The 15,594-nt window shown below is 37.8% G+C and overlaps 1 protein-coding gene across 8 annotated transcripts in view; it reads left to right on the top strand.

The window, feature by feature from the left end:
- USH2A (usherin) overlaps nt 1-15,594 on the top strand; it is a 382,808-nt gene that overhangs the window by 271,548 nt on the left and 95,666 nt on the right. For all 8 annotated transcript variants that reach the window (XM_074537084.1, XM_074537083.1, XM_074537085.1 and 5 more), the window contains 3 exons: nt 897-1,099; nt 2,908-3,020; nt 9,291-9,489. In XM_074537084.1, the coding sequence (XP_074393185.1) occupies nt 897-1,099; nt 2,908-3,020; nt 9,291-9,489 (515 nt within the window). The remainder of the gene's footprint in view (nt 1-896; nt 1,100-2,907; nt 3,021-9,290; nt 9,490-15,594) is intronic.

The following is a 15,594-nucleotide window of genomic DNA, read 5'->3' on the forward strand; positions in this document are numbered from 1 at the left end:
GCAGAGCTGGGGGTGGAGGTTGAGCATAAAATAATAATAAAAAAAAATTGTGCATCTGAAATGTGTTTGGAATGGTCTTTCTAATCTTTTTGCTTTATAAAGTCTCATTATAAACATTATAATATCATTACCTCAGAAGCAAGTGTTCCAGGTCATTAGCAAAGCACTTTAAGGGAGGATTCCATTTCCTTTCTCATGCCAAAGGTCAGCACCTTTTGTTTATAAAATAGAATTGATGGTAAGGGCAATTTTTCAACTGGTAAAGATTGTTTCTTATGATAAAAATAGGCCTTTGCATAGTTATTTCTGACATGCTTAGATAATTATGTAATTTAACGCTAAGGAAGGTGTTGGTTTTTTTCTTTTTTTTTTTTTTAATAAGTGTTAGACTTCATCATTACCTAGAGTAATCAACATTTGAAACCATTTACATAATGGAAATATTGCATATTGCTTCATCTATAAGGCTGATATTGTTACGTCCCATCAGACATAAGGTATTTTGGTCTCAGGTTTTGCTTTAAAAGCAAAATGCTCTATTCTTCTTTTTTTTTCTTCTTTTTTGAAGAATTAAGACTGGGGAGACATAAAAATAATATTTGCATGTTGACAGTGCAGATGTGTGAGTAATTTATCACCATATCTCACTGGCCACATACTACTGATGATTGACACTGTGCTGCTGGTATAAAGCATTTTACCATCAGCTCTCATGATTTCTAACTGAGAGTATAATAAGCCAATTTACAGAAGACTACAGACTGTGATAACTTCATCAGAGGAAAGCAGATAAGCAGTGAACCCTTTGCTAAACCTAAATACTAATCTGCATTTGGTTAAACAAGTGCTTTTGCAGAGACAGCTGGAGTTTATTCAGTTTCTTCCTTTATTTCTAGAGCCTGAGGGCATGTTCCCTCCAGAGGTTGTCATCATCAACAGTACAGCTGTACGTGTCATCTGGACATCGCCTTCAAACCCGAACGGTGTTGTCACAGGCTACTCTGTCTATGTAAATAACCAGCAGTACAAGACTGGAATGAGCGAGCCAGGATCCTTTCTTTTGGCAGATTTGTCTCCCTTCACCGTGTATGATATTCAGGTTAGAATATATTTTCTAGGTTGTGTGACATACTTTAATTTTACTTATTTAATTCTACTTGGATTTCCAAGAAAAATACTGTTCCGTAAATTTCTTTATACTCTTGGACATGTGTTTGCACTGATGCTTGTGTGCATATCCATACAAGGAATATATTTATTTTTAGCATATTTTGGTTTGTGTACAATTTTCATCACAAATTTCCATTATCTCCTTTTTCAAAGTGTCAAAACTCCATTTACTTTCCCTTAAACGCTCTGTGCTTCAGCATTAGCAAAGCTCCAACATATATTACCAAGAGGCAAAGATTCTACTCCTACTCATTAAAAGAAAATTGCAGTTGTTTAAGAAACATCAGGCATGCATGATAAAACTTTACAGTGAAATAATGATGGTGCATTTGACACCCCATTATCAATTTTTTTTCCTTATCGTTTTGAGGAGGCAGCAGAGCTGATGTCTGAAATCATCACAGTACTTTTTATGGTCCTAATATGTGCAACATTTTTTCTTTGCTTTTCCCTTTCTCTCTCTTTGCCTTACTAGTCACATATCTAGTGAAAGGCAAAATACTGTGGGCAGAAACATAATAATAAAAATAATACAAAAATAAATCTTTCTGTCCTGACTTTGCATTAATCTCTTCAAGAAATGGATTTTGACACTTAATTGTAACTATTCCTGTCTATTTCATGAAGGTTTGGTTTACATTATTATATATGAGATAAACTTAATAGTACTATGTGTACTTAATTCTGAGAATTTGCAGCCAGTTACTCCATGCCATAAATAAACATCACAGTAACAGGCACACAGTAACAGATTTCCATGTTCCAGCCCCTCTGAAGCAGCAAACCTCCATCCATGAATACACATATGACTTTCTGAATGCCACTTGGAAACACATTTGTCTTTTCTCAATAACAATGCAAATTCAGTGTACTGCCTCACTTATAGATCCTCTATATTAATTTACCATGGCCACCTTCTGTTGCTTGAGATGTTAATTATTCTTCTCTTCTGCTGTGCTAGTATTTATATCTGCATCAATGTGATTGGTAAAACCAAAATAAGATGCCTTTACTTTTTTTTTCCTTTTGATTCTTTTTCTTCTTTTCCTGCAAACAATATTATCTTGGATGCATGTGCATCTCACTGGTAATCTTACTGCATTATTTTTCATTTTCATGCTTTTTTTATTTGAAGTAAGTTCCCTGTTGACAATACAGAAACAATGTTATGATCCTTCACTACCTATTTCACTTTTCTTAGTTTAATCTCAAGAATTGAAGGAATATCAATTTATTTCTGTGACATGTTTTCATAAAAAATTGCATAATTTCTATTTGCATTTCTTACTTTTAGTTTACAAAATAGACATGAAGGAATAGAACACACTAAGGAAAAATTATTTTTATTTTTATGTCAGAATATATAGTAGGATTAGAAAGATTACTCAAGGCCTCAAATAAAAGCACATTTTTTTCAGTATTGCATACTGGGATCTACATATACATGCAGACAAACAAGTTCACTGCAACTCTTTTGGTGATAATTTAATAGCAAACAGCAATTAGTGCCAGAGGGCTGCATGTACCCTTCTTTTGAAAACGGTGTGAGAAAATGTGATACAGTGCAGGAAATCTTTGGCAGATATACTTATCTCAAAGCTGCAGTATTTTCCTGGCTGTATGGAATCTCTTAAATAGAAAAGAATTATATCTTGGGTGAAGAGAAAATCTAAACAAGTAGTGGAGCTGAAAAATTTCTGCAGCTGAATGTGTGAACATCCTGTTCCTCTCCACCAGATTGAAGCCTGCACGGTGTATGCCTGCGTGAGGAGCAATGGGACCCAGATCACCACTGTGGAAGATGAGCCAAAGCAGCTGTCAGCACCCATTATTCACATAATTGGCTCAAGGTACTGTGCTATAGGTGGCTTTCATGTATCAGGGACATTTCTAGTGAGAATGGGGACCAGAATGTAAAGTTGTCTTCTCAAAACTGAATAAGGTGCATGAAAAAATTCAGTATGCGCTTTGAAAAGGTTTTTAGTGGTCGTTATCTTTGGTCTTGGAGCTTTTTCACTGAAAGATCAATCAAAGAAGTCTCACCCTTGGTTGATTGTACATACCCATTTGGGTATCGCTGTGCTGTGATAATAAATAAGGCATTAGTGGAATAGTTAGGAGAAGAAGTGTAGTGGAATGAAAATTATCACATTCTGCTGTCAGTTAAGAAGAGGAAGATTAATGTTCAGGGAGCAATGCGATGCTGATAATCGAAACTTAGAATAATTCTGGGTAAAAAAAAGTCACCTATCACAGCAGTAAGAATTAGTAAGCTATCTGAAAAGGCATGCATATCTATGTCTCCTTGAACCACTGTTTGCAGACTGCCTGTCCACTACACCCACAGGCATGGGCAAACTTCTCAATTGTAAGGGGAGCATCAAAGTTGCAGTCCTTAGAAGCAGCCAAATAGTAGCTTAAACAGTGATTCTTTGGGAGCTAATATCTTCCAAAGACAAAATAAAACTCAACTTGCAAACACATTTTTCAAAATTACCCCAACAGTAAAGCAGTTAACCTCCTGTGTTTGTGTTATTGTTCCTGTGATTTTCCTCTTCTGGTGGAGTATGCTCATTAGCAGTGTTTCTTTCATCAAAAGAAAAACAAATCTTTTGAAAAAAACTAGTATCTAACATCTGAGCCTTCAGAAATGGCCAACAGAATGGAGTTGCTACTCCAGTCTCTTAAGGACTTCAGCTTCTTGTTTGCTGTTTGTATGTTTTGCTTGAATTGAGCATTTGTTTCTGTATAAGGGTGAAATTAAGCTTGCTATTTTTCTGTCACACATATAGATACAGTCAAAGCTTGTTTGATGATAAGAACCCAATTCAGGATCTCATCTTTTGCCCTTGGCTTTAACTTATGTATGCCTTTGTCTGTATTGTCTGTACTGCAAACACTTATGCATGTTTCTGCTATTATATATAGACTAAATATGTCAGAACACATGAATGCAAAAGGATCAAAAATGCCTTCCTACTTTATAATCTGCTCAGCCAGAAACAGACTCTGTTTCTACACTGCCTTTTCCTACATGTCATATTATCATCAGCTGTTCTTATATCCCAAAAGAATACTAACTACTGATCGATTGCCCGGACATGTCTGGCCGTGGCCTACATGTGCCCCGGGTAGTTCATTTATTTGCCACGGTGGATTTGCTAGAGTGGAATTTAATCAATAGCTAATTCATTAATTCTGCTCCTCGAGTATGTAGGGATTGTGCAGTATAAAAATGACTGGCTGGCTTCAGCTTTGATTGAAATATGACAAACACTACAGCTGACAGCCTTGGCAGGTGCTGGGCTGAATATGAATTTTGCTTGTTTATCCCCTGTAAAAGAAAAAGCTTGGGCAAAAAAACCCCAGTTTATGTGGACAAGAGGACATTTTAATACATATCTGTCATCAGAGAGGGAAAAAAGGCATTTATAGAGTATAGACTCCTGGGATATCTGAGATATAATAAAGCCTGTGCAGTTTATTGTCTTTAATTGGAATCATGACGTTTTCCCCTCTTCTGAATCAGTTTGGGGGGCTGTATTATTGATGAGCATGCTGTAGGATAATGTCTTTGTGGCATTCACAAATAATTGTTTTAAAATTTGCCTCAAGGTGTTACATGACAGAAATTATAATTTCACCACCAACTTAGAAGTCTTTCTGATAGCAGCTCCATCCAAAGTGTTCTAATGAAGGTTATACCACCAGAGCCATTATAAATACCTAACTTTTCCACCCCTTACACTTAATAACTCAGCTTCAGGCTGAAACTTGGCACAAAAGGTCGCAGTCCTGATATAATTATTTTATAATGCCAAACTTCAAATAGAAAACAGTGTGACACCCAATCCTGGAGTCCTAAGTTAGGTTCTGCTTTGCTGTGTTTCTTGCCTGCATTTAGGTTTTTTGGGGGGAGAGGTTGCATTGACCATGTTTAGGTAGAAACAAATGCCACTGAAATGAGATACACTTTTGGTTTGTTTTGTTTTTAATTAGGACCTCAGGGTTTGTCTCTGTAGACAAGTATTGTATTTTATTGCACAGTTTAGAAAGTTTTCTGAGTACTGAATGCATGTGGATACTGACTGATAGTTTGGGTAGTGGATTTAATTCTTATGGTGTTTTGGAAAGTAGTTCATTCCACTTTAAAACACTCTTCTTCTTTCTCTTTTTCCTTATAATACTGCAGTTCTGTTACATGCCTAATTCAAAGGTTGATGGCTCAGAAAACACCATGGCCTAATCTACGCAATCTAGGGAAAATCCCTCGCAGATTTTTGAGGAGAGGGCCATTTAAGTATCTTGGAGGGAACCAGAAACCCTGGTCAGGGTGTGATGGAAAGCTCAAAAAGGATAAGGCCATGGGAGGAAAGTTGGGTGAATTCTTTGGCTTGGTATTCAATGTCATGGGAGTTTAGAAGGTTGCTGTAGCTGTTGCTGTTTGTGGGTGAATGAGGAGGAGGAATTATTTCAAATGAACACAATAGTGAAAAAGATTTTTAAAAAATGGACAAAACAAAAATGGATAAATGGAAAAAATGAATAAAACATAGCAACAAATTCTTGGGATTATGGTATTTGCTCATGAGTTCTAAAGGAAATCAGATATGAAAGTGTCAAACTGCTGTGCCATGTTAAAAAGCCTTTGTCATTGCTGGACAAATGGAAGGTGAGAAAATGTAGTGCAGATTTCAGCAAGGGAATATTTGGAACTGAAGACCAGGGAGTCTGATTTTCCATACAGGGAAGATGTTCAGAGAGCCAGAAGACACCTGATTGCCCTCCCTACTCTAGCCATGGGGAACATAAAGCACTGAAAGGTTTTTCCAGGAAGTTTGTAGCAACAGGAGAGGCATGATGCCATTTATCAGAGTGTCTGGACTGTGCCATACTGCCTTCTCTAATTCTGTCAGCCCTGCATCCACCATGCAGCAGCTACTTAACTCCTGTGCAATAGTGCTGCAGCAGTTGCTCAGTGTGTGTGATCTTCTGATGAGGAAAATATTTTACCCACTAGTCGTTAATAATAGCAGTGTCCCCTATCTTAAAACTGTCAGATGAATCTTGTGATTTTTTTTTTTTTTTACTTCCAGTTCCTAAAATGTAAAGTCATTAAATCTTTGATTTTTTGAATTTAACTCCTGCATGTGATGAGACTAATGGAATATTCATTATCAAGATTCTGAAGTGAAGCTTTGATATATTTTAAAACGTCACTGTTAAACCGTTACTACTGTATTGAGTAAAAACAAAAATCAGGAGTCCTTTTCTGCCTTATGGGCACTTGGAGCTGATGGGGAAGTAGAGAAACCCCAGAAGTTTGTTTCCAAAGTCTGTTTTATCGAAATATATCTGAAGCATTATCAAAATTTAAAATACTGTTATTTTTCATGGATTAAAAAAAATTCTACCTGAAAATGTCAAAAACAATTGTCTTTACAATCTTTACATTCTTGAGTCAAATTTACTTTGCTCTCCTTCACAAAAGCAAATACATTTTCCTGGATCAGTTTGCAATTGTTCTTTATCTCCTGAAAGTGCTTTAGTGGACTTGTAGTCTGAAGCAGATTGTTTCTGTGAACCTAGCCAGGCTGTCTTGCCTGTGTCAGTATTTTCCCCTCAGTGGCAGCAGTGGAACTCATCCAGCATAGGAGCTCCCATAAATGGCAGAACTTGGAGTGTTCTCTGGGCAGAGAGGGGCTATACCCACCTCGGGGGGGCTGCACGTTTTTGTCTATGCCTGCAATTTGTGAGTCTGCTTCTGCAGGCCAGGCTGTGGGTGCTTCCCAGGGTAGGCACAAGCCCAGGGTACCCCAGAGGGAGTGGCTGGGTGGCAGGAGAGGCCAGGCAGGCTCTGTGCCCGCGTTCCTGCAGCTGTGTCAGACGCACCACGCGCGACACAGCTGCTGGCGCACTAACGCGCCCATTGTGTCCCATTAAATCTGCACCTGCTCAGGAAGATTTTCAGCTCAGCCTTCAGATGGGGGATGTCAAAAAACCTCTGCAGTACCATGAAAACCCTGCTGTTATTTTTTAAACTGAGCTGTGCCCTGCTCTTGCTGCATTGCCACGCTTTGCCATGGGTGGCAAGCATCGGAAGGTGTAGACATAGCTGAAACACCCATAAAATTGTGAGAGAGTCTGCTTGTCTATGAGCCTGTTCTGGAAGGTCATGCTGAGCTTTACCTCATTGCCACTGGTCAGTGAATTCCCCTTCCACACAATTTCCTTATTCAGCTGCAGTTTTTCTTTATTTCAGGCTATGTCCACTCCAGTTGTGTCGCTATCAAATAATAATAAAGTGATTTCTTGTTAAATGAAGGAAATACATACTGGGCTCTGCAGAAAAGGCAAAATGTTTAACTTATTGTGTTAATACTTGGGCCTAATTTTAAATTATGTTTGAGACAATTATGACTTGAAAAACTGCAAAAAACTGGCACAATACTCTGAAAATATGCTCATGAGGGTCTGAATGAAACTTGCAGAAAGCAAATCATTCAAAATTAAGACTGGGAATGCTTTCTTTGCTCCTGTGGTCTATTCTGTGCAAAGACCAGGAGAGAGTTACAATGGCATTTATAAAGGTTAAAGTACTGCCCTTCTTTTCCTTTTCTTTTTACCATTTTTTCCTGAAGTTTATACACTATATTTTCCTGCTTTTCTGTTTTTAAGTGTAACACTATTTAAATGTGGATGAGTGCATTTGTGTATGTGATCATGCGTGCGTGGTAGAATAGGTAGAGAATACAAAATAGCAATGGATGGAATATGGAATTAAATCTACGATTCAGATGAAGACCTTGGAATGATAATGGCATCTCTACAAGCCACTTGTGAATTTATTCCCTCATAGGTGACATTAATTCCTGGTCTGCAAAGCCTTATTGCAGTGTGTGTTCCTCTGTTTATACCTCAAGCAAGTGAAATAATAGTTCACTTATTTTTATTCTGTTAAGATGTCAAAGTTTATCTCAGCAGCTGCTGTTTCACTGTAGCATTTTCACTTTAAATTAATGCTAATTTCTGATGTCACTGGCATTCTGGCAGTGACTGTGTAATTGGGACATGGAGATTAAAAAGAGGTACTTGGAGCCTAACTATGCCGTGTTGTCAGTCCTCCTATTGATCTACATGTAGCATTGGGATCTCCTTCTCCCTACTCAAAGAGTCCCAGTGAAAGAAATTTGTGTCTTATGCAAGACTCCACAGTGATTATACAAGAAATTAAGTGCTTATTTGAAATATCAGTGGGAAAATTGTATTTTTGTTTCAAATGTCCCTTTTCTTTTTTTTTTTTTAATTTATCATAATCCTAAGTGAGTTTCTTGAGGAAATATCTACACATTTTTAGTAGTGAGAGTCGTACTACAGCTGAGCATGATTTAATAGCCCTTAAGAGATTTTGTTCCTATAACTGATGATGGTCTGATATCAAACCTGGAATCAGCTACAGGGTTTTGTTTTACAGACAGTCTTTGCAGGCTGCTGCAGTGATACTTTTGCACTCAGTCAGAAGTCTTGAGTCTTAGTCGTGATAAACACATCCATTTCTTACTTTTAATTTAATGTCAGTCAAAAGATTTAAGTACAGAAGGGAACTAGTTCTTACTGAATGCTGTAATAAGTTTTAATTCTACACTGAAGAATACATCTCAAAACAATATCCTTTTCTTTTTATTTTTTTTTTTAAACAAGGGAAAGGCAAGATTAAGACAAGCCTGTTCTAAGTGATGGCTGAGCAGAGTGTGAGTTAGCTGCACTGGCAAAGGCACAGAGGGAAAGGAATTATGAAATGAAAAGAGTAAAATGCTAGATAGTTTACTACACATAAGTTTCCAGAAGTGGGAATGAGATGTCATTTAAACAGCAACATTTAAGGTCTTTGGTTGTCTGTGTGATTAGTTTTTATGGAGTATTAGCAGATATTGACACTTTTTAGAAACTTTCAGACCTTTAATCTGTGGAATTTGTTATTCAGAACACTTTTGGAAACTTCAAAATGTTTCACTTGATGTGAACTAGTGTAAAAAGGAACTGCTAATCATTTAATGTAAATAGTTACAGAGGCATAAATACATCCAAATGTTGAACAGATGTTTATTTTCTTATTGCAGATCCCTTCAAATCAACTGGGCATCACCGGGACAGCCAAATGGCATTATCCTGGGATATGAACTTCTACGTAAAGCATGGCAGAAGTGTACTTCATTGAAAACTCCAAGGAGCAGCAAAAGCAGTAGAATGTGCATCTCAATAGAATGTAAAAAGGATGAAAATATCTGTGGAGAAGTGTGTTATCATCCAGAGTCGGAGGTACTTCTTTATTCTAAAGTTACTTATATAATGAAAAACAATATTTTTAGGAAGAGGTGTGTACACCAAACCTCTAGTTATCAGAGAAAAGGAAGTGGAGGGTTTGCTTCTTTTGATGCTTTAAAATCAAGACTCTGATAGATAACTTGAAGCTCTTTAAAATCAACTATAGATATTTGAGCTTATTACGAGGATAGCTGCGTGTGAGTCAGCTGATGACAAGTGATTCTGTTAAGTCGTTGTTTGTTGACCTTATTTTTCTTTCAAGAGAAATGAATTGGTAAGCATTTATGAATGTGTTAACACTTTGGTGTGGTGCAGTGTTGAAGTGAATCACCAAATTGTTTTCATTTATAACATGGTGGTTGAGGGTAGAAGTCATTTTAACACATGTAAACTGAATTCCTTGCACAGGAAGCTAAGCCAGAACCTGTGTTTCAAAATCCCTTCAAATGTGTTGCATGTCTGGATGGGGACTTTAGTTTCCTAACCACTACAAGGACCACCTCACTTCACAACATCAAACTTCTGAAGTTTCTTCCTTTCAGAAAGCTTTACTTCATGTGTGTAGTGCGATGTTCATCCCAAGAATTCAGGCTGTATAGTTGTTCCCCAGTAAATCAGACAAGCCATGGATAATGAAGTTTGAGAAATGCCACCTCTGCCACCTCTTGAGTCCCCCAACGCAGTCCCATTGTGACAAATTACATGGTGGATGCACATAGATCTCAGTATGTATTTTTGCATCTTACATGGACCAGTTGGCACCAAATTTGGAAGAGCTGTTGACTCTTTCAAAGGCAGAGAGCCCTGCAGAGAAACCTCAACAAATTAAGAGAGATGGGCAACCACCAACCTTATGAAGTTTAACAAGGGAAAGTGCTGGATTCTGTACCTGGGACGGGGCAACCCCTGTGAATAAGTGGTAGTTCATATGGCAACTTTAGCATAAAGACATTGCACTTGGCCACTGAAAGACCACAGGAAATATCTAGGTGTACGCAGAATTTGAAAAATGCTAGCAAATCTGTAAAGTTTCTCTCTGTGTGAGGAATTATTCCTCAAATCTTGCATGGCAAATGGTGGTTATTAACATGGTTTTCTGGGTTTTTTCTTCCCCCTCTTAAGTTATTCCTTGGCTAAATGTTTAATGGCCAGATTCTTCAGTAGACAAAATCTATTTAGATTCAGCTACAAGTGGGTAACTGTTACATGACAATGATGAGCAACTCTGAATGGGATCTGTTGTGATTTGTCAGAGGCATTTTTAAATTATGGCTATTTTCAGGTTAATCTTCATATGAGTTCCTGTTTAGGAGTAGGATCAATAGCATAGCAAGAGTCTGTAATGGTTTTTATTGACAAATGAGGTAGAAAGCTCTTAGTTTGAAAGTAAGATTTAATGTCATGAAATAGTGTCTCTATTTGTCAAAGACATCATCACGTGTTCTGTGACTAAAGCAAACAGTATGTATTCACAAGATTCCCTGTCAGACAAGACAGTAATTAAGGGAGTGAGTTATTGGAGGGGTTCAAATCAAAATATAAATTATTCCAGCCAACATGGCTTTAGCTTTTGAATTCCCTTGAAAGCACTACTATATTAAATATAAGTATTTCTGAAATCTTGCAAGAGAATTATGGGCAGCCCTTTTTTCTAAAAGGTAAAATTATTTATTTCAGGTTTCTGGCATGGTAGACTTTTACTACATCTTGGCATGCGCATGAATTAAATTTGTATTAAATTAGTTTTAGAAGTTTTCCTCTTCATTTTGTTTTTAGTCTTCATACATTTATGGTAACTTTGAGCTTGGAAAGTGTTCATTTATTTTTATGGCTCCCTGGCTTTCTAATTTTTTCTAAATTATTTTGCATTACATTGTTCTAATGGTCTTTCTGTATTCTTCAAGACTGTGGTTAGGAGTGGGTGCTGTTTGTTAAGCAATGGATATATAATAAATGACTGGAAAGTCCACAGGAAAACTGAAGCACTCATACATAAAATGACAAGGGGGTAATTCTTGTGAGTGAGTTGATTAAAATTCCCCTCCCAGTGCTTTATCTGGTTTGCTATGTGTATCTACACTAGCCATCCAAAATGTCTGTAAGAGACATCTACAGAGCTCTTAGTGCCTTTTGTGCTTTTTAAACTCAAGTCTGTGATAGGGACGACATAAGACAATGGCAGCTCTCTCTCATATTTTTATAGAAGTCACTGTCAGGCTTTATGCTGGTGTTTGTGGTTCTTAGATTTGACAGTCTGCTGGACAGAAACAAAAGGCAGCCCTGACGAGTGTGCACTTGTTCCAAAAGCTTCTTATCCCAGTGCCAGGAGCACTTCACAGAACCACAGAATGGTTTGGGTTGGAAGGGATTTTAAAGACCATCTCATTCCAACACCCTGCCATGGGCAGGCACACCTTCCACTAGACCAGGTTGCTTAATGTCCCATCCAACCTCAGCTATTCACCATACATAGTACTGCCAAATGTGAAGAGATGCTACTGAGAATTAAATGCTGAGCAGCTTTAGTAATATTCAGATCCAGAATAATAAGCAAGTTTTTTCATAACAGACTGGCCAGCAAAAGCAGGCAGTTGTATATAAATAGACAAATAGGTTGTGGAGTTCTCACATTTGCTTGAGTCACTAATTGCACCTTGCTTACAAGACAAAATCTGGATCTAATTTCCCTCTTACAATTTTCTTGAAATAATGAGTATAAAGTGATGGAAAACCAGGCCTTTTATGTAAAATTATTTCAAGATATGTCTATGGTTATTTATTAATCTTTCATTATGGATTTATGGATTACATTTGACATCATCAGCTTGCAATTGTAAGGCAAGGGATTTGTTATGATTCAGCTACATAAGAGATCTCCAGAATTTAATCCACTCCACTGAAATAAATACCAGGGTGTATTGTCAGTGTGCAGCAGAGTGGGATGCAGGGACTCTTCATCCAGCCCTGGCTGAGCTGGGTCCAGCCATGTGGTGCAGCTCTGTGAGCAAGGCAGTGGGGAGCAGCCTGGCTGCACTGCTGTGTGTGCTCTGCACTTGGGATCCAGGATAGAGCCTCCTCTGCTTGGGAATGTGCTCTGCAAATAAACCAGCTTGCTCCAAGGCACCTGGGGAATCTCTAAAAGGGCAAGTGACCTTTCCACTGCAAGGGACATGTGTCCATGCACATTCATGGGCACATGCACTGATATTAGGCCCAGTGAAGACCAAACATTCATCCCATCCTAAATAATCTTTGCATCAGATCCCTACTTCTTCTTTCTAGTTGTTATCCAGTTTTCTGCTTCAATGTTAGGATTCTTTGTTATTTTAACTAAAGCTAACACATTGTTGTTCCTAGTATCCTTACCCTGGTGTTTAATAAGATTTGCATGGATTTATTCCTTGAACACAAAAAGAATTTAGAAATATTTTTGTGTGTGTATTTTTTCAGAAGAACTGAGAATACACTCTGATGCTGAATTTTGTCTGCTGCCAGGAGGGTCCCTATGTCCTGTGGAACTTTTACAGTGACAAGCTGTGCTGCTTGAGTATTCCCAAGTTGCCAAAATTGTCAGTCTTTCTCTAGATGTTTTCAATAAGATGTGATCCATAACTCTACCTGTATGTGAAGTCTCATGACCATGGGGTTTGCAGAGGTACTTCAATTAACAAGGGAGTGCTGCCTGAGTTTCACCATCAGGTAGCATAAGCTCAGTAGCAATGGGAAAGGCATTCCTCTATTAACCATGGAGCTACCAAACTGTGCATCTGTTTTTGCTGACATCCTGAGGTGAACTCTGAAAATAATGAGACAGGTACAATAAAAATGTAATTAAAGGAGTGGCATAAGGGCTAATTATCTCTGCTTCCTTTGCATCGTGAGTCTGAGCATCAGTGGTTAAAAGGATCCTGACTGAAGGTGTTAATACAGCTTTAGCACTTTTTATTTTCAAGTGCAACAAGCTGTATAAATCTGTAGTTAATGAACTAATCAAACAAAACTGACATTGGTAGGAAGTACAGGTTTACCCCTTTACTATTGTAATTACTGTACCATTTATTAAAAACACCAGCAGGACTCTTTTTTAAGGACAGGAGGAGTAAAACAGTGGCTTGATAGCCGGCTTCAAAGGTGTCAGCAGTGAAACATAACACATCTTGACACTGGTGAAGGGTATCCCATCAATATTTATGCAAAATTTACTATTAATGTTACCAATATTGTGCAAATTCTTTTCAAGTTCTTTCAGGCATAGAGAACCTTTAAAAAATATTACACTTCTTGTTGTAACACACCTGAAAGACAGGAAATGAAACTCATTTTAGGAAGATAATACATAGTGATTTGTAAGAGAATAACAATAATTTCTACTCATGGATTTTAGATCTAAGTCTGTATCAATTACCAAGAGACAACAACAGTTTGAGAAAAAAATGCCTGAGTGAGTATAGTTAGCTGAAAAGGGTGTCTGTATAGATTCAGAGATAATTTAAGTAAAAAAAAAGAATGAGCCTTGCTAATTTAAAATATTCCCTCTCACATGAGAACATGATGGGTCAATCATTACTCTGGTGTTTGCTCCACAGGCAGAAATTTTTAATGAACTCCTGTAGCTAATAGGAATTCCTGAGAGTGTTTTGTGAATTGCTATTTCACAAAGTGGCCCTGGCAGCAAGCGTTTGACAAGAAGGATAAACATGGCTGCCTAGCACATCTGTTTATTTGAGTAAATCAGTCTTAGCTCAACTGGCATGTGTCCATAAGGCCAGATACTATCCTTCAGCAAAGTCTTCAGTAAGCTAAGGGATCAGGGATGACACAATTGTAATTAGAAGAGAGTTGCTTAGATAAGTTTGGAGTATTTTAAAAAATTGTTACAATATTGTGTAATCCTGCCTGCCAGATTTGATATCTAATACTCTGTTCCAGTGTCATGGCTGACTGGGCCTTTCTCAAGCATCACAATAAGCCTTCCTTTGTGCCCAGCCCTTCCCAGACCCTGTGCTCCTCTGTGTGCTTGGGTGGGAGAGAATGACAGGATTGATTTGTGAGTTACTTTGTGAAGTTGCTGATGTTTTTAAGGGCTCCTGCGACAGCTAAGGATGAACATCTTGTATCATCTCCATAGATAGTAAAGATCTTCTGGTTACCAAGTGTATGTTGAGCATTCAACCCTCTTTACAAGAGTGAAATCTCCAACCTGCCTAAAATGCTGGTGGCACTGTATTTGTTCACTCCAGGGCTTCTGCTTCCATGTACAGGATTACACCACCCAGTTGGGGCTGTTGCATTTAGATGTGAGAGAATGAGCTCATAATAACCTTTTGCCACTGTAACTTTCAATCCATCTGCTTTTCTTCTTTTTCTGTGATGCAAATTTAGCATTACTTGAGTGGTTTTGGGGTTTTTTATGGATTGATATTGCAGAATCCTTGGGCTGCCTGTCGATGCAAATAGAGACTATCTCTAGAGGACTGCCAAAAAAGTGTTCTTTAACAATTTACAGCTGACTGCAGAGGATGTTATGAAACTACATAATGATAGCACTGACTGTATCAGTTGGTAACGCCAGATGAGAGTTCTAGAACTGACTGGGCCCCACTTTGGAAGCTGTCCATAGGTTGTTGAGAAATACTGAGAATCTTATGTATTTTTAACAAGAGAAAGTAGCTGCTGAAACTTTTGTAACACATCTGGATGTACAGCTGGGGCTTTTGTGCAGGAATTGAGGAGGAAAAGGAGACACATCGGTAATAATAATAATAATAATAATAATAATAATAATAATAATAATAATAATAATAATGCAATCTTACAAGCAGTGTTTCAAATGGAATGCTGTGGAGTTAGTACTAAAATGGCCCTGCTGGTGTTGGTATGCAGAGCAGCCCTTTCTACAGAGAATTCAAAAGTTGAGTGACATTTCTTATCACTGGAAGCACCTCATGGAAAGTAAAATGGCTGCTCAAGCATTTGAGCCTGGATAAAGCCAATGATGTGCACCTTTTTAATTTGAAAAGTCAAAAGACAGTGTTCAGGTGAAATTTGAGTGGTGGCCATCAGTAAAAGGAATGAAAAATGGGATGACAGATGAAATCC

This window comes from Zonotrichia albicollis, chromosome 3 (assembly GCF_047830755.1).
Source record: "Zonotrichia albicollis isolate bZonAlb1 chromosome 3, bZonAlb1.hap1, whole genome shotgun sequence".
Taxonomy (NCBI): Eukaryota; Metazoa; Chordata; class Aves; order Passeriformes; family Passerellidae; genus Zonotrichia; species Zonotrichia albicollis.